This window comes from Eutrigla gurnardus (genome assembly GCF_963514095.1).
Source record: "Eutrigla gurnardus genome assembly, chromosome: 7".
NCBI lineage: Eukaryota > Metazoa > Chordata > Actinopteri > Perciformes > Triglidae > Eutrigla > Eutrigla gurnardus.
Window position 1 is genome coordinate 27,703,479 of NC_139921.1, and position 19,292 is coordinate 27,722,770.

Genomic DNA, 19,292 nt, shown 5'->3' on the forward strand with positions numbered 1-19,292 from the left:
GCAAGCGAGTGGAATCACAACATTACAGCTGAAGTCTCGTTACTCATCTGCTTAGCGTTTAATTTCAGCTAATTTATTGAACTTTCTCCACGGCGGTTGTTTCTTAATATCCGTGACAAGCTGACGTCACAGAAAACGTTAAAGATATTTGATTCGTTTTGGGTTTTTTTCTCCCGTGAAATGAAAACATGTTGCTGGTCGCCGTGAAAGCTAATCGACCGAAGCAGCTACTAGCTAGCAGATGGCTGTTCGGCTGCGATGTCCGTCACCGCGCAAAGTAAGCGAAGTATTCGTCATTTGACACACACCAGCTAACTGGAAGCTAACTAACTGGCCTGGTGCCGGAAGTCATTAAAGTTTGCGTGTTATTTGTGTTATTTCTTTCAGATGACAACAAGACGAGCGAAGCAGCGAAGTGGTTAGCCAACAGCATGTGACACACACACACACACGCACACACACACACACATACAGGCTCTCCTCCACCCCCCAAAAAAATAAGAAGTTGGTTTCCAAGATGCCTCGTCTGGAAGAGCTGGCCAACGTCGCCCTCAGGGTGCCGAGCATCCTGGTCCTGGACCTGCTCTATAAATGTGACATTGACGGGTTGACGGAGCACCTCAGGGCCAAAAACGAAGACATGCTCTTCAAGTACAAATATGTCATCTGGAACATGTACTACATCGGTGAGTTGTACACAAAATGTGCAGCTTTTTAATTGTGCACTAGTGCTCTCTGAGCCCTCAGAGTATTTAATAATATCAACACTGTTGAAAGGCTGCAGGGAGGGTTTTTAAAGCTTGTTGCACGTTTATTTAATGCGTTTCCATGTAAACTGACTCTCTTTGTGGGAAATTATAACCATATAGTGGCTATAATGTTTCCTACACTATAGCTGTGCAATTTTAGTATTTTGGCAGCTTATTCAGCCTATTAAGTTATTATTCAGACATTCACAATTATATTAATATTTGAGTTGTATTTATTTGCATTTCTAATCCCCTTTTATTCTATTTTTTACTATTGATCTTAACTGTGAGGCTTTTGAGTCTTTGTATTTTTGTGTTCGGCCGAATTTTTCTAATACTGGGAAGCACTTTGGGTCAACTGCTGCTGTTAAGTTAAATACAAGTGACTTGACAAGAGTTGGATGTGAATCCATCTTTTCTTGTGTGAATCTACCAATATCTCCACTCACAGAAAACATGACGTGAACATTTGTCCCTGCAGGGCATCTGATCAACGTGGTGGTGTTGGTCCTGCCACTGAGACACATCGTGACGCTCTACCTCCACATCCTCGCTGCCCTACTTCTGTACATGGGGCATCAGATTTCCAAGTGAGATGCAGTACTTCTACTACGACTACTATTATTATTGCACCAGGATCAGTTTTCTCTCCTGACAAAGCTTGGGCTACACTCTCGGGGCTGCCGCTCTGCGTGTCCTGTTTCCTTCAGCCCAGTATTTAATCGGAGGAATATATATTTTGTAACGTGAGAACAACTGGTGGTGATTTATTTGGATTAAAATGAATGAAAGTTGGTCAAAATAACAAATGAACAAATGCAGGAATCAGTACAAAAGCTGAGAATTAAACCTGTACATTTTAAAGGTGTAAATTTGACCTGTGACTGTCACCTCAGGAATCATTTTTCTGCAGTAGTATAATATTTTTGCTGATTTATTCCTCACTTTATTTAATCTTTTTTTTTAATTATTTGAGCATCTTATCTATTTATATACTCATTAGTGATTAAGTGTAATGCTCTGCCTTCTTTTAATGGTACATTTCCAACTATAAAACCTGATTTTGATTATTTTTCCTGTTAATTTTACAGGGATTATGTTCGTGAGGAGCTGCAGTACGGATATGAAGGAGCTGTGTATCTTGATTCTCTGGCCTTCAACAGATTTGTCTCTGCAATGACCAGTGAGTCCTGAAATCAATCTTACATGTAAATAAGTTGCATTTAGGTTCATATTCATGGAATGAATGAATAGAACAAAAAAGAGCCCTTTAATTTAGCATGTCTGACAGAAATATATATTTTATATTATATGCTCCACACTATATGACTCCATGTTTTTATGGCTGCACCCTTCCATCAAAAGAAAGTTTTAGATGTCTTGTGCATCATTTTATGCGCATTTCCCTCAAAATTCATCCTGATGCGTTTGGTTTCTTTGGAAACATAAGCTGCTCCGTTATTATTTAATATTCTTCGTCATTAAACTCACATATATACAATCTCCACCGTGCCCCTGATGTTTTTGTCTGTTCAGGTCAGATTATCCTCAGCACGCTGTGTGCCTTCCTGATGAAGACCAGAAAGGTGTGGTTGTTCTCTGCTCACATGCTCCCCCTACTGGCTAGACTGTGTGCTGCTCGTCACGTCACTCTGTTAACCGTCAACACGTTCTCCATGGGCCTGACCGGCGCGGGCATCACCATGTTCCTCCTCTCACACCTCTTTGTGCCATATCGCCTCGCGAAGGCCGCCTATTCAGAGCTGCTGCAGCTGGAGGTACTCTTATTCTGAAAGTTAAACTGTGCATCCTGTTTGTCTGAGGAGGTTGGGAATGCTAGTGTCGTAGTTAACTCTTCTAAAAATTAGATTGGATAAATTCTGGACACTTATGATCCGGACTTAAGTATTGTTATTAACGTGCATTGCATTGTTTTGCTGTATTGTTTGTTTTACTTTGATAGTCTGGTGTGGATGATGTATAATATCCTGTACCAGAAAATGTCTCAAAAGTTTAATCATACCACCTCAGTCGACAAAGCATTTAAAATATTTTGACAGTTTTAGTGTTGCATTACTCAGGATTGTTTTTTTTATTATTATTATTTGGTTTTTCAGTGGAATAAAAAAAGATTTATTCCACGGAATTTTTTTAAAACATTTTGACTAGATTTCTGTGTTTTTTATGTATTTATAATGGAACGTGACCCACAGTTTCTCTGTCACATAAGATAAAAATGTAATATTTTTAGTTCCCCGTGTTTTACTCTCCCGCTGGTTCCCTGTCTCTCAGGTGATCGAGCTCTACAGGCTTCTGGCTGTGGGAATCTCTCTGTGGAACCAGTTTGCCGTCCCAGTGCTCTTCAGTGTTTTCTGGTTCGTTCTGTTCATCGTCCAGCTGTGCTCAGACATCATGAATGGCAACGTCGCATCGCGCCATCAGGGAATCTTGTTCTTCCTGCTCACAAGGTGTGTTGTGATTATGTGGATTATTAATCATGTGTGTACGTTCGTGCCTGACATCACAGAGCTTGTGTATTGTTGTTAAGTTGGTGTCTTCTTTGTGTCGTTGATCAAACCCTCCAGTGTCTCTGAATGTTGTGCCACGCCATACTCCCTTCTGGGTCTTACCTTCGTGGTGTCCTATCTCGCTCTTGGACTGCTCGACCTATGCAAGTTTTACCTGGGAGGTTATGCAGCTGTTCAGAATGAGAACGTCATGCACAGGTGGGATGTTTTTCATTTTAATTATATTCTAACTAAATTCGCTGTAGAAATCAACCTGCTATTTTATGAGAGTGTAGCCTCTTACCACTGGAGGGTGCTCAAGAAACATTTCCAAAGACTAATTACCTCTAATTGTACCCGGGGATGGGCTACTTGGAAAATGTCCTTTCTTTGTTTACTTCCCAAACAGCAGAATTACTGTCACTCATCATTAAGGTGCAACTACCAATTATGTTTTATTGGTGCAAGAACAAAACAAACAGTAATGCCTTTCTAGATACGATGCGTGAAATACTCGGGTACATATGAATAGAAGAGAGAACAGAATTACAACAACAACAAAAACACAACAGATACGACTCATTTGTATTATTGCTGTTCATTTTATTGATGAATATATTGTTGTTTTCATTTATAAAATATCATAAAATTGTGGGGAAATTCCCCATCACTTTTGTTTTGTTTAACCAACAGCCTAAAACTCAAAGATACTTAATAGTAATATCTTAAGTGATATTTAATGTCACATAAGACAAAAAAAACATTTCACAGTTGAGAAGCGGGAAGTAGTTAATGTTGTATGATTGTGCTTAAAAGTGAATTCAATGATGAATTGTAATTATTTAATTATTTAAATGCTGTCCAGACATTTGATTTATAAGAAGGAAAGCATTATTATTCGTAAGAGATTGAGTACCAAAAGAAAAAGTAACACATTGGTAGTGAACCAAAAAAAAAAAGACAACATGAATATAAGTTTATGAAAGCCAAACAGTGTCAAAATGCAATAATAGGAAAAAGAAAAAAGGGTTTTTCTTTATTGACTCATGTGAAGCGAGTCTTCTATATTGGTGCTCCGGCCCAAGCCTGCAGTCAAAGTGATGTCACCCCTGCTGTGTCACTTCTGCTGTTTTATAACTGTATTTCTTTGCCCTCCTCGTCTGCAGAGGTGTGACCGAGGGCGTCACTCTGCTGCTGCTCGCTCTGCAGACGGGCCTGTTGGATATGCAGGCGCTGCAGCGCACCTTCCTCCTCAGCATCATCCTCTTCATCGTGGTGACTTCGACCCTGCAGTCCATGATCGAAATAACGGATCCAGTCATTCTGGCCCTGGGCGCATCCCGCAACAGGTAACGGGGCAGCATCAGCGAACGCCAGTTTCTTTTGGTGAAGTTTACCGAGTTTAACGGTTTATCAGAACGCTGTTCTCTCTTCCTTTCTGATGTGCTTCTAGGAGTGTGTGGAAACACTTCCGCGGCCTCAGCATGTGTCTGCTTCTGCTGGTTTTCCCCGTGTTTATGGCTTATAAGATCTCCCAGTTCTTCCACATGGACTTCTGGCTCCTTATACTGGTTTCTAGCTGCATGCTGACTTCCCTTCAGGTATGACTTTATGTGTCTTTCTTGTGAAATGTTCAAGAAAGGAAAGCTGGATTACTCTTTGTGTTTGTCTGAAGTTGAATCAAACTTAATTTGCAGGATAAAGTTGCATTATTTTCCATTCTAACTCCATAAAGTAGATTATTTTTAATATTCTGAATTAAAATGTGCTCTGTTTGTGCAGGTTACAGGCACTCTGCTGATCTACTCCCTCTTCATGGTGGAGCTGTTCCGCACGGATCCCATCGAGAGCCTGGACGAGGTGATCTACTGGGTGAACGCCGTCAGCAGGGTGCTGGAGTTCGTGGTGGCGCTCTGCGTGGTGGCATACGGCACCTGGGAGTCGCTGTTCGGCGAGTGGAGCTGGATGGGCGCCTCCGTCATCATCATCCACTCTTACTTCAACGTCTGGCTCAGAGCTCAGTCGGGCTGGAGGAGCTTCCTGCTCAGACAGGAGGCGGCGAAGAAGATCAACTCCCTCCCCAGAGCCACGGCTCTACAGCTGCAGCGACACAACGACGTCTGTTCCATCTGCTTCCAGGTCAGGGTCAGGTGACATACTGCAAGTTACAAAGCCATGAAAACTGACTTTAAAGGTCATGAAGTGCAAAGACAGGAAGTACATGTTTGTCATAATACGTTTTTTAAATATCTATTCATTCAGATCAGGCTACATAAATACTTTATACTACAAATATTATACTATTTGTAGGATTGTTTCTCGTGTTATCCAAACATCATCCAACCTCAATCTTTATTTATAAAGCATGTTTAAAGCCACCAACAGTCGAGTTATATGTAAAAGTCCTAGATATAAACTACATGAAGCCAAATACTGGTCTACAGTCAAATGCCTCTCCTCTTCACAGGAAATGAACGCTGCTGTGATCACATACTGCGGACATTTCTTCCATGGCAACTGCCTCCGCAAGTGGCTGTACGTGCAGGAGACCTGCCCCATGTGCCACCAAACGGTCCGACCCACCGTGGCAGGTGGGGGTCCGGATTCGGGCGACGACCCGCCGACGGAGAGGGACGCGGCGCCGTATCCAGCTGCACAACAAGAGGGGGATCGCAACCAGGAGAGCGCCGCGTCCCGAGAGTCGCAGAGCGATGCTGTGACTCCTGATCACGCCGAGGAGGAGGAGGAGGAGGAGGAGGAGGAGGAGGAGACTAAAAGATCTGAGGATGGAGATTGCAGGAGAGAAGATAAAGACCAGCCAGCTGAAACTCGCAGGGAAGCGGTTCACGGTCTTCGTTTCAGCTCCAGTGGAGACTTTGTTGGATTTGTCGGCCCAACGCCGAGCGGCTCTTCGGGGGGCGTTTCCAGTTCCCACATGCTGCTGGGTAAAACCTCTGCGCCCAACATGCACAATGAAGGCGAGGACTTACCGCTGCTGTCGTTGACTCTTAATGCCACAGCGAAGGAGCAATGTGACTCTAATGGCGTAGGACATGAAGGCAGCGGTACCTCCTGTCCCAGAGCACCACAAAACGGCGATGCTGATAATCACGACGGCTACGAAGAGACATTTAAATCATGGACCAACCTCGACTCACCAGAATCAAAAACTCTTAATGTGTCTGTTGTGAGCCTCGTCGACAGCCAAACGTCTGTGGGATCATGTAACTCAGAACTCTTAGACTCCTTTGACAATCCTCCCAGTCACAACGGTGACGGCACACATTCAGACTTGGACCCGGACCGGCTCAGAGAGGACCAACCTGTCCCACGGACCCCCCGGGTGTCCTCCTCAGAGGCCACTTTATCTTGCACAAGCACAGACACAAAAACTGACAGCCGCTGAATCAGTGCCTTCGAATGGTGTAAAAGGGTGAAACTCCATCATGGGGAACTAAACACATTTGCCTTCTCTCTCTGTGAACCAATCAGAAAACAGTATAATGAATGTGCTTCAGATGAGCAAAAAATACAAACAAACATGCTATAATGACTAAATTGTGTGTACAACTGTAAAGAATATATATATATATATATATATATATAATATAATATAATATATATATATATATATATATACACACACACATCTATATATATAGATATATAGAGATATAGAGCGAGAGAGAGAAAAAATTCATAGACATTATGTGTAATTATGAAGGCATCTATCTTGCATCAATATTAACCAAATTCTGGTGGGTTACAAGTAAATATATTTACTTAGAGAAATTAAATAGTTTTCATGTATTGCATTTTTTTCTTTTGCGAAAACAATATGGCAAAAGGAAAGCATCTGTCTTCACAAAATCAGTCTTTTGTACTGCAAAGGTTCTCTGTCTCCCAGTATTTAATAATGCTGTGAACAATTTTTTTGTTTGACTGTAATTTCTATATTAATAAATTAATGACAGGTACACTTGGAAGCTGGCATCGTGTGCCAGATTAATGAAGTCTAAACAGAATATTACTTCTGTAGTTTTGAGCTAATGGAGTCCAGATCAATTCTTTGTCTGATATGTTGACTCTGAGATAATAAAGTATCCTCCATCACTGTATTATTTCAAGTGAAATCATCACAAAATGGTAGAAATAATATTTATTTTGTATGTGTTATGTAGACCATTTTTTAAAGCATATTTTTGGTAAATGTATAGTTGATAGGCCAAAGGTTTTTTTTGGAATATCCTCCCGAACACAGCATTACTGTAGTAATGTACAAATATTTGCTTTTTAATATATTTATTCCCTGGAAAATATAGTTTGGCATAACTAGTATAACAAAGGTAGTAAAAGTCATGGCACAATATATTTAAAGTTAATTTTAAGTGAAAATGTTATACAGAACAATAATAAAAATTTTAAAAAGTATTTCAATTAAACACGGAAACATCCTGACTATGGAAGCCAATTTTTGCCACTGTCAGAAAAAAAAGAGAAACCTTACAATAATGACCTAATATATATTGACTTAGTATCTAATAGTGAATAGTGAGAAACATTCTTAAAATTTTGACTTAGAATCTAAAAATAATGAGAAACTTTCTTAATATTGACTTGGAATCTAAAAATAGTGAGAAACTTTCTTAATATTGACTTAGAATCTAAAAATAGTGAGAAACTTTCTTAAAATTTTCACTTAGAATCTAAAAATAATGAGAAACTTTCTTAATATTGACTTGGAATCTAAAAATAGTGAGAAACTTTCTTAAAATTTTCACTTAGAATCTAAAAATAATGAGAAACTTTCTTAATATTGACTTAGAATCTAAAAATAGTGAGAAACTTTCTCAAAGTATTGACTTAGAATTTATAATAATGACTTAGCATCTCAAAATAATGAGTCAGTATCTCAGAATACTCAGATTGACTTAGTATATCAAAAATAATTACATAGTATCTCAGAATAATGACATACTGGACTCAATTTACATATAAGTGTTTCTGTGACAGTGGAGGAAGTGTGCCTCCATTCGTGCCCCACGTGCCCGCCTGCGTCACCACATCCGGCCGCCTCGCGCGGCTGCCAGCTGGACTGCCTTCCTTCACATCAGCTTCAGATACACGCAGACGGCGAGCGGAGCGGAGCGTCGTCGTCCGGGTTACTTCACCACGCACCTACTGAGGGTCAGCCGGGGATACCAATAATCCAGCACGAGACGTCCAGCCTACCGGGCGGGCACGTGAGGGGTCATAGTAGGACACCGTTTGGCGCAAACATCCCGGATAACACACCGCCGGCTATCTTTGTGACCAACTCTACGCAGACTTAGTGCTACGTTAGCTAACTGCGCTAGCTCGAGAAGAAAAAAAGGCCGTCAAGTTTTCCCCCAGCATCGGTTGTTTTTTCACGGATAGCTAAAAAATCACCCTGGCACATCCCGGCCGTCCTTCCCTGCTAGGATCGGAAAACCTTCACGTTAAAGAGGAGAACAGAGAGAGAGGATGGCTCTAAAGAGAATCTACAAGGTAAGAGGGGCTCGCTAGTGCTAGCGGCGTTAGCGCGCCGCGCTAGCCTCCCCACATTGCCGTTACCGATGCCGGATCCCGGCGAAACATGGCGGTGGAACAAGTATTAAGTTTGCGCACACTTTCCTCTGGTGTGTTTACGACCGATAAAGTGTAATCGATTGTAAGTTTTCACAACTGTTTCGCGTACGGATGAGACGTTTTAGCCTCATCGGTAGTTAGCTAAGCTAGCTCGCTAGCTAACACGGGCAGTTTCGGTTACAGTTTCCGTGAAGTGACAGTAACTGCCCGGCTTTCACGTTAACATCATGTGGTTCAACACACTTTTTTGGGGGGGGGGGGGGGGTTATGTGGGTCATCACTTTGACTGCGTGTCCAGCTAGCTAGCTAATATTCTTTTAAAGTGTGTTTTAAATCAGCGGGTGATAACTTAGCGTGTTAACCGAGAACCCATGACTCATATCGCTTGTTAAAATCTCCGTGTTCGTGATACACTCCCTTGGTATGTGGACGCGTCGGTTTTAGTGTCCGTGCGCATCGCAGGGTGTGTTTCTGGCACTTTCATGGGGGCGAATCAGGCAACAACTCCCGGGCTGTTTTTTCTTTTTTTTACACGGAGCTTCTTTTTCCAAGGAAATACGTGAATTTTACTCCGTGAAGTGGTGGCAGTCGGGATGCCAGGTTTGGGGCACAGGCCCCCACTTTAATCTAAAGTAGCTGTGTAAAGTAGACATGTGTCTTGCCGTAAACCTCCTTCCCCCTGAGCTGAGTTGAACTTGGATGAGATGATAGAAGATGTATTTATATTGTTTTTCCTCTCATATGAAGTGTCTTTCAGTATTGAAAAAGCTCTATATAATATCCATCCATCCATTATTATTATTATAAAACCAGCTGGGTGTTGTGAAATGAAAAAAGCACACAAATCCATCACGAAGCATCTCTCCTTTTGTCTCTTTTTCTCCTCTTATTTTAACACGTCATTGTTTTCAAACTTCGGCTCCACTTTTTGCTGTGTATATATTTTATTTTTACGTCTTTGTTTTTTACGTCGTAAAGTAAATGCCAGCCCCCCGGATGTTGACATCTCCTCACTGTCTCTCGTCTGTCAGGATTACTGTGGTCTAATTGATTATTGTCCTAAACTTTTCATTACAGGAGCTTAACGACCTGGCTCGTGACCCTCCAGCACAGTGCTCGGCCGGCCCAGTGGGTGATGACAGTAAGTGTCTAACGTTTTAAGGGGATAAAACTGTTATTTTCATTGTTGATCTTTTTAATTTAGCCGAAACAAGGATGCTATAATTCCCCACGGGCCAAAGCATCATCTTCATTTGTCCAAAACTCGATCATATTCAGTTTAATGTCATACGTGACTAAGGAAAAACATCTAATCATCACATTTGAGAAGCTGGACAACATTGTTTTTGCTTTTAAATTATTAAACGGTAGTTGCTGATTCATTTTATGTGTCAACTAACCAACTATCTTTAAGTAGTTTGGAGGTGGATGAAACCGCAACACGAATACCAAATGAGCTACGTTTCAAAGATTAGGATGCAAACATAAGTTTCAGAAAATTCCACTTTAATAGAAATGATATTGCGTGTTTAAATGAACTTTAAAAGCACGGATGTAGGTCAGGACTACTTGATCCTAAAGGAGAGTGTTGGACCACAGAGTAAAGCCAGTACATGACCACCATGGCTACAGTTTATGGTATGAACATGTTCCCTAAAGGTGCATTATGTTACTTATTCACTGACCGCTCCTGTTAGATCACACACCTGTACCCGTTCACCGTTTCCTAACATTTACTTTCTGTTCCCCCGCAGTGTTTCACTGGCAAGCCACAATCATGGGGCCTGTAAGTACAATCTTTATTACATAATTGTTGCTCTCTTTACGCTGTAAAGTGACACAGCGTTGGAATTTGTCACTCGAGGTCACGTTCCCGTCCGTCTGAAATGTATTCACGAGATAAAGGTTGAAATTTGACTTGATGGCAGGAAGCTGCGGACGGGAGGTTTTACATTATTCTAAACGGAAACATGTAAATGTACTTCTTGTTTTTCAGAGTGACAGTCCATATCAGGGAGGTGTTTTCTTTTTGACAATTCATTTCCCAACAGACTACCCCTTCAAACCACCCAAGGTGAGCTCCATCACACCCGAACCAAGGTTTCTTTTCCATGTTCGATACATCATATTAGCATTCTTGTATGAAGACACACACCTGCTTTATCCCTCGTGTAACAAACACAAGTATTGTATGTAACATTAAAATAACGTATTCACATAATCTATTCAATATCAGGTACTGGGGTCAAACACATGTAGCTGCAAAAGCAAATGTTTTCACATATGTTTATGAAAGTTAAGAGAAACGACGAAGGAACATTTGTTCTGAAGTGAAACCCGGCCCAGCCGTTTGATGGCACAAATAGTCTTTGATTGTTGACAGCCTTCATTAAGTATACCAGTCTTTCTGGTCCTTGATAGTCGCGTGTGCCGAGGCATCGCTGCCTCGTGCCAGGGAATTTAACTTGCATAACATTAACCCGTTGTGTGACGCAGCCCAATTTGCTTACCTGTCCTCACTTCTGTTTTTTTCTTTTCTTTCCAGGTTGCATTTACAACAAGAATTTACCACCCAAATATAAACAGTAATGGCAGTATCTGTCTGGATATTCTCAGATCACAGTGGTCTCCTGCGCTCACTATTTCTAAAGGTATGTCCCATCATAAAAGAACATTGTGTACTTGACGTCATTTTTTAAAATTTGTATTCGATGACATCATTTTCACCCGCAAAAAAGCCAAATGCTCGTCACGCATTTGATGAGCAAATCAGGCCAAATAAACGAGGAAGGTGACAGCATTCAAACTGTGAAATATGTATTGTAATGTTCACCACAAATATTTCAAAGTTGTGTTATATTAAGGTAACTCCATTGTGGCATTTGTGTAATTAATACTTTATAACTTGCCACACATTCAATCTGGGCTTCTGTGTGTCCCAGAAATTAAGCCAAAATGACGTATACGTGGACAAACGTGTATTAAATTTGCTCATTTTGAAAAATGGTCTGACATGTAAATGATTATATATTGTTTCTTCCAGTTCTTCTCTCCATTTGCTCACTCCTATGTGACCCAAACCCCGACGACCCACTAGTGCCAGAGATCGCACAAATGTACAAAACAGACAGTTCGAGGTGAGTTTACATGTTCCTTGTATGCATTGTTACCTTTCTCTAAGTATTAAACAACCTGTTTTCTCTCCTGAAATGAACAAATCTCTGCAACGTACAGTTTGTGAAGATCTCTGATCTAAAGCTGCTGCAGTCTAACACAGCAGTCCGGCTGTAGGATCCGTTTGAGAGAGTTGTTGATTCAACTTTATGATCATTTTCGGGGGCTGTCTATTTGTATTGCATTACACTGAGATGTGTTTATGCTATTTAGCCTTCCATCACTGATATAGATGGGGTGGCCAAAATAATAGAAACCGCCGTCAGTGTAATGCAGCGTAATTTAGCAGCACCACAAACTGGAGACCATCAATCAACAACTGTTTAGACAAAACTGACCATCCCCTTCATGAAGGGTTTATTGAACGTTAAACGTATGAAAACGTCATGATTATTCCGACCTAAAATATTTGCGATCCTGTTATTATCCCGATATTCATGAAAATATACGTAAAAATCTTAAAACATACTGGATCCACTTTACATTTAGTTAAAAAAACAAATATTTATACTGTGTCACAGATGAGACGTCTTCTTTTAGTGAACCTGCTTTTTTCGTGAAAAATAATCCTAAATGATGAGCTCTCACTGCATTAGTGAAGGATAAATACATTTAAAAAATCCTACGTTTCCTGTTGCATGAAAATTAACTCAAATAAGTGCGTTCTCACAGATGCGGGTCTTAAGCCGAGAAGCTGAGCAAAGTGATTTGTTTCTCCGCTGCCGGGTCGATGCTGAAAAACTCGGGTCACTGAAGCTCACAGCCGCCCATCGGCCTGCTGTGGCCTGAAGGTGTATGCATGCCCAGTAACCTTTTTGCGATTGCAGTTGGACAACCATCTTAACAGACTGTGGATGCACAATGTTGGATTAATGCTGATATTTTTCGTACTCACTTTGGTTGATGCACATTGTTTCCGGCCTAATTGCAGAGAATATAAAGTCACTCCTGCATTGGAATTAATGTAATATTATGCCTATCTTATTGTTATGGCACATAACATACAATGCTTTTCAAAAAGTCCACATTAACTGTGCCAAATACGAAAACTAGGTTACATGTAAAACAGGGCTCCAGACTAACTTTCCTGGTTGGATGCTGAAGTTTCATTTTAAACTCAAACATGTACTGAAAGTTCATATTTCATTCATTTTAAAACTTTAAAATTTTAAATTTCAAACAGTTATTGTTGCGCACTAAAGCAGTTGTAATCAGGGATTGTTCTGAAAAATGTACAAGTCGAGTAGAGGTGTAACGATTAATCGATGAATCGATTGTCAGTCCTATAGATTCTACTAAATCAATCTGCTACAATAAATAAATAGAATGAATCGTTTTGGCTTCACCAATAATCAATATAAATGCATTTAATCGTATGAATCGTGATTCTTAATTATGATTAATGTTTTAATACGTTTAAGACACTCTCTCCTGCCAGCATGTAGTCTACTGAAAATGTTAAAAAATAACTGAGCATTACATTTTTGTATTCAGCATAAAATATTATGCAGGACTACTTTTTTATATAATAATTGTTATTTTTTCACCTTTCAGAAGAATACAGATAGTCTCACTCGCATTATTGCATGTTTATTTCATGAATATAGAATTTTGGTTACAAGTTACTGAATCGAATCGAATCGTTCCAAAAAAAAATCTTTAAGAATCGAATCAAATCGCTGTGTAGCCAAATATTCACGCCTCTAATGTTGGTGCATTCAGGGACACGGAAACAGTTGGCTGCAAAAAAGGAGTCGTGTTTTTTGGAGCTGCTGTTTGAAAGCAGCTGGTTTTCAGCTGATCGGCCATGTTGTTTTTAATATTTGTCACATTTACACACGTAATAATGTCACAACCACACACACACACATACGATCTGGGTATGAGCGTTAAATGGCAGTTTATTGTAACAGCGTTACTGCAGAGAAGCTGGATTTTTCTGTTCATGTATACATACTAACTCCAGCATGACACGGGTTTGGTGTTGCAAAAAAAAAAAAATATCCATCCATGTACCAAAAATATTCATTGAAATGGATTAAGTTGAGTTTGTAGTGTCCCGTATTTTGTCGACACTGGTTTGGCTTTCCCTGTTTAAAAAGCAACATGCTCCTGTGCATGTGCTTTGATTATAACCCTGACTGTAAAGAGTGTTTTTATGTCAAACATAATCTTTTTTTATTTTCCTCCCCTCTCTTTGCAGATACACCAAAACAGCAAAAGAGTGGACCACCAAATACGCAATGTAATGGCGTCATCCGGAGAGCTGGTGCATAATGTTGCTGAATCAAACAGAAAACGGGATTCTGTTTCTCTTTTTCACTTTTTTTTCTTCTTCTTTTTTTTTTTTTTTTGGTTAATCAGAGCATTTTAACCCCCCTCTTCTTTTTCCACCTGTGCTTATAAGAAGATAGTGTTTTTCTCTAGGACACATGCCAGTTTGTGAAGTTTTCACTCCAGTTTTTATAAAGAGTTTAAAAAAGAAAAAAGCTCACCGTGGTTCCCAACACTCTGCTTGAACATGCACCAGTAAGACTCGGTGATGTTTCGTCTTTTTTACTCTGCACACACTTGGTAGAATCCGATGTGTCCTGAACGCCTCCCAGCCCCACCATGATGCAGTTTGTTGACCGAATCCTGTGGCGTTTTTGAGGTTTACTTTACCGTAAGCTGGATCTCTCTCAGAGCACTTATAGAGAAGTTGTTTTTGTTTTGTTTGCTCTACTTGTACATTCAACATTTTTAAAGTTTTCAAATTGCTAAAATCCTGCTGTGTTTTTTTATTTTATTTGAAAGTGGTAAATTCTGATGTGGAAGATTTGGGGGACTGGTTTAGTGGCTCCTGTGTCTGCCTCCTGGAGTGGTATGATGTCAGTATCATCGTTTAGTGCATCTCATTCCACTAAGTGTGTACAGAGAAGCACAGCAGTATATGTCGATGTTAAGGAAACAAAAATATTAAAGAACTTAAATGTTGTATTTTATGCATGTTAATAAAGGGTTGGGCTATTCTATCTGATAATGTTCCTGCAAATTAGGTGGATTGTAAGGCTGAACATTTGCTTCCCCTCAAAGGCTTTCTGTTTCTTTTTCGTTATCTAGAAGCCGGTAGATGAGCGATTAGTTCCACGCCCACAAACACTGTCTTCTTGGAGCCCTCAAATATTAATGCAAAGCCGGTGGTTGATAATCAACTCGCTGCTCTGTTTCCTTTTTTATTTTTTTTCCATTCAATAAAGTTACTGAAAACCATAAAACGAATCACGATGGCATTTTTTTAAATTTTAAAGTAAATATGTTAATGTTTGTTGAAGTACAAATAGTTCCATTATTATGTCAAAATCACATTTTTACTCTTGTATAGAGTTTTTCTGCTAGATTCATCCTTTGTTTAAAATTAAAGACAGCACCATCTGCTGTTTAATTCTTTTCAGAATTAAAGAGTAGTTGGACTTTGGATATGTCTGTTTGCTCTCAAGGAAACTGGCAGTAACTAAATAGTTGCTGACAAAAGTATAATTTTCAGCATTTTTTTTTTACAAGAAAAACTGGTGGAAAGTGATGGTACTTACGTATTTAAGTACATTACAACAGTAACAAAACATTTAATTCCACAACATGACAAAACTTTAACACAAACAAATCACATTTACACCTAATATCTGAATATTTACTACACACGTTTTGCATAAAACATGAATACAAATCATTTTAATTAAAAAAAAAAAACTACTAATACGCTGTTTTCACAGTCCTAAACATATGATATCCGGATATGTTCGCGTCAATACTCCGGTCACGTGACCGCTGCGGGACCGGTCACATGACTAATACGGAAGCGCCAACAGAAAGCCCACTGAAGTGTAGTCGGAAGAGTATTCTCGTGGTTCACCATGTCAGAAATAACTAAACGAACGTCATGACTCGTTGTTGGAGCCGCGTTTGTGTTTCGTTGTGTTTGTTTTCCGTCTTTTTACCGGGACTTTGTTCAACGGTGAGTCTGAACGGTAAATGGAGTCTCTCGAACTCGGACGGTTCGGTGTCGCTGCCCGCGGAGGTTCCCGGATGTGTTCACTCGGCTCTGCAGCAGCAGGGGTTAATCCAGGTGATTACACGACTTATTACTACGTAATTACGTATTACTACGCCTTCAGGTGTGTTCCCTGGATTCTCCTTTATTCTCCAGGCAGCAAACCAGACTATATTTTTTATTGTTTTTGTTAGACATAGTATTTAAATGTGATTACTTTTTAGAAAGAAAAACATGTATATTTGTTTTACTAGAATTTTTTTTAAACTCAAATGTTGATTTTTTAAAAATAAATATTATAGGCCTACTTAAAAATCTAATTAAAAATGCATTTCTTAAATCTTGGCTACGGCTCCCTTTTGGCATGAAAATATCAACACATGCATCAGTAAAACATCCATAAACTTAATAAAAAAAAGTGTTCCCTACCAGGTAAATCCTTTTTATATTTTTAAAAAAGGTACAAGGAAGGTACATGAGTACATTTATTGGTGGTTATTATCGCTGCATGTCACCAGAGATATTTTTTAATATATATTTTTAAAATATATTTTTTATTTTAACCTGGCGGGGGCAGGTACTCGTTTTTTTTTTTAGACATTTGTCAAATCTAGATGTTGACTTTTGGAAATACAATTGACAGACAATATGATTAAGTAAATCAGAAAAATAAAATTCATATATTTGAATAATACATTTTTTTTTTTAATGTGAGAAAAAAAACCTCCTTGTATTTCTGAAATCCTGGCTACTGCCCTTTTTAACATTTAAACATCAACACATCCATTTTTTAAATTTAATTTTCTATTTACAGGACCCATATTTCAGGTTTAACGATGTGTCTCTTCGCTGGATCGCCCTGGACAACTGGACGTACACAAGCACATTTACAGCCTCTTCCCAGCTCAGGTCAGTGTAATCATCCATATGAATCCAGTTTCTGTGTCCTGTTGCTGACCCGCCTGTGTGTGTTTTCTCTGTGTTATCAGGACCAAACAGAAGGTGCTGCTCGTCTTCGACGGCGTTGACACCGTGGCGACCGTTTGGCTCAACGGGATCATCGTCGGAAAGACGGACAACATGTTCCGTAGATATGTATGCTCTCTGGAAAATCAGCTTTTGTCGGATGCATCATTCGTGTGCTTCCTTTTGAACTGCGTCTGTTTCTTTACGTGCAGGACTTCCCTGTCGGCGGCCGGCTGAAGGACGGGGATAACGAGCTGAAGGTGAGCTTGTTGTCTCCGGTTCTTTACGCGTCCGAGCGGAGGAAAGCTCACTCTGCCTACCGAGTTCCTCCCGAATGTCCTCCGGATGTCCAGAAGGGGGAATGTCACGTCAATTTCATCAGAAAAGTAAGAACTTTCATCCAACACGTCTTTTAAGACGGTTCTGTTCTGGATTTAATCTAAAAGCCTGATGTCTAAAATCTAGGTTGGATCTCCATCTGACTTGAAAGGTGAATTTAGAGACAAAGGGTGGTAGTTGGGGAAAAAAGCGTATTATTTATTTTTACATTATATTCAGTGAACTTACATCTTATAGGTTGATTTAAAGGGGAAATCTTGTTTCTCGGTGGGAAATGTCGATGATTAGCAAACACATAAGTTTCCCTGCATTTCCATTTTTTGTTCAGGAAAATAGCACATATGTGTTACAACCTACAATTTGGGAGCCTGGACTCTGATATAATAAAAATGCGTTTCATGCTGTGATAGCCAAACCAAAATGGTGGTTTTAATGGCTTTGATCGGAGGTATTTTACTTGTCTGAGCGTTTCTATTTTGGCTACACAGTTTATGATAGACGTGTTATAGCAACTGATTAAAATGTAGGCCATGTATGCATTAATAGATGAACTCCATCTGTAACTGAAGACTCTGTTTGTGTTGAAGGAGCAGAGCTCGTTCGGTTGGGATTGGGGGCCGTCGCTCCCCACGGTGGGACTGTGGAAGGAGGTCCGACTGGAGGCGTTCGACGTCCTGCAGCTCATCCGGGTTTCGTCTGTTCCGCTGTACGGTACGTCTCGTTGGCATCACCAAAAAAACTCCAATACTAAGGCTTTGAGGCATAAGCAGAAGTGTAAAATCAGGAGCGGCTCTTAAAGAGTTGCTGCCAGCATCACTTGGTCTCATCCTATGTGGTATGTTTTATTCATAGTTCATGTCGTGTGTTTGTCGTAGACTCCAGCCTCGCTCAGTGGAGAGTCCGGGTCGAGCTCCTTGTCGATGCCGTTCAGACAACCAATGGCCAAATCACGCTCTCCATACCTGAGTTGGACTCGGAGCAGATATTCCAGATCCAGTTTCTCCCGGGGAAAACCAAGAGCGGCTTCACGTTGCACATCAACGCGGTACGTAGTGATGTGGATCGTCCTGTTAAAATACAACCAAACCAGAGGTTGGTGTGAGGAGTAGATTTGAGAGCTTCCTCTTCCTCCAGAGCAGCCCGGTGAAGCTCTGGTGGCCCAACGGACACGGAGACCGACCCTTTTACCGCCTCGCTGTCAGAGGCCTTCGGGGCGGATTCCTGATCCTGAATACAGAGTCAAAGGTCAGAGTTCACTCACAATCTCCTCCTATCTTAATCAGGCATTGAGCCTGTAATCAGATTACTGTCAAATAAATGCATCAGTAGACTCGGCTTTAACGTATCTCCACCTTTGCCCTCTGAGGTAGTTTCTAACTACTTTATATTATACTCATGAGGCTTAGAAATTCATGATTAATTACCTATTTATGCGGCACAAATTGTTATGCAGGAAACCATCAATGATTAATGGTTGATGGTAAGATTCCTTTATAAGCGGAGCTTCTTTTACTTTCCAGCCAGCGTGTTTACAATTCTGGTGTCGTTATGGCAACCAACGTGATTTATTATTTGTTTGGTCATTCTCAAGGCTCATGACATACCGCTCAGTTTCATTATCAATTCATCTTTTGATTATTTTCTCAGAACAAAAACCTAATTCTGAATCCCAAAAGTCCAAAGTGTTATCGGATCAAAACCCGAAGATATTCAGTTTAATATGATTCAAAACAAAGAGAAGCAGGAAATCCTAATTTGAGATGCTGAAAAAAAGCATTTTTATTTATTTTTTTGCATTTTTGCATTAAAAAGTACTGCTGATAATCAGACGTGTCTTTACCAATGTTAGTTTTTAGATCATAATGTTTCAGCGTTTGATGAAAATGTCTCCTGCAGGTGTATTTCCGCACGGTGGAA

General features: G+C 40.1%; 3 protein-coding genes across 4 annotated transcripts in view; all 3 read left to right on the plus strand.

The window, feature by feature from the left end:
- Positions 1-7,374, plus strand: LOC311016014 (RING finger protein 145). Its single transcript, XM_084013486.1, has 11 exons — positions 1-277; positions 388-686; positions 1,231-1,339; positions 1,841-1,932; positions 2,286-2,527; positions 3,042-3,217; positions 3,335-3,475; positions 4,423-4,605; positions 4,710-4,857; positions 5,039-5,395; positions 5,724-7,374. Exons 2-11 carry the CDS (start codon positions 518-520, stop codon positions 6,660-6,662), a joined length of 2,556 nt encoding a protein of 851 aa, XP_083869612.1. The 5' UTR covers positions 1-277; positions 388-517; the 3' UTR covers positions 6,663-7,374.
- A 976-nt stretch (positions 7,375-8,350) lies between these two features.
- LOC311016248 (ubiquitin-conjugating enzyme E2 D2-like) lies at positions 8,351-15,297 on the plus strand. The gene is made up of 7 exons (XM_084013841.1): positions 8,351-8,785; positions 9,944-10,007; positions 10,621-10,652; positions 10,863-10,940; positions 11,412-11,517; positions 11,910-12,003; positions 14,244-15,297. The coding sequence occupies exons 1-7, from the start codon at positions 8,762-8,764 to the stop codon at positions 14,287-14,289; spliced, it is 444 nt and encodes a 147-aa protein (XP_083869967.1). The 5' UTR covers positions 8,351-8,761; the 3' UTR covers positions 14,290-15,297.
- Positions 15,298-15,880: 583 nt separating this feature from the next.
- The window catches only part of manba (mannosidase, beta A, lysosomal), an 8,997-nt gene continuing 5,585 nt past the window's right edge, over positions 15,881-19,292 (plus strand). The window contains exons 1-8 of one of the 2 annotated variants that reach the window (XM_084012694.1): positions 15,881-16,145; positions 16,885-16,979; positions 17,060-17,165; positions 17,249-17,422; positions 17,963-18,086; positions 18,251-18,420; positions 18,510-18,620; positions 19,272-19,292. The exon at positions 19,272-19,292 is cut by the window's right edge and continues 131 nt beyond it. In XM_084012694.1, the coding sequence (XP_083868820.1) occupies positions 15,960-16,145; positions 16,885-16,979; positions 17,060-17,165; positions 17,249-17,422; positions 17,963-18,086; positions 18,251-18,420; positions 18,510-18,620; positions 19,272-19,292 (987 nt within the window). In that variant the 5' untranslated portion in view covers positions 15,881-15,959. Of the gene's footprint in view, positions 16,146-16,884; positions 16,980-17,059; positions 17,166-17,248; positions 17,423-17,962; positions 18,087-18,250; positions 18,421-18,509; positions 18,621-19,271 lie in introns of those variants that run through there. The other variant, XM_084012695.1, reaches the window with a different exon arrangement.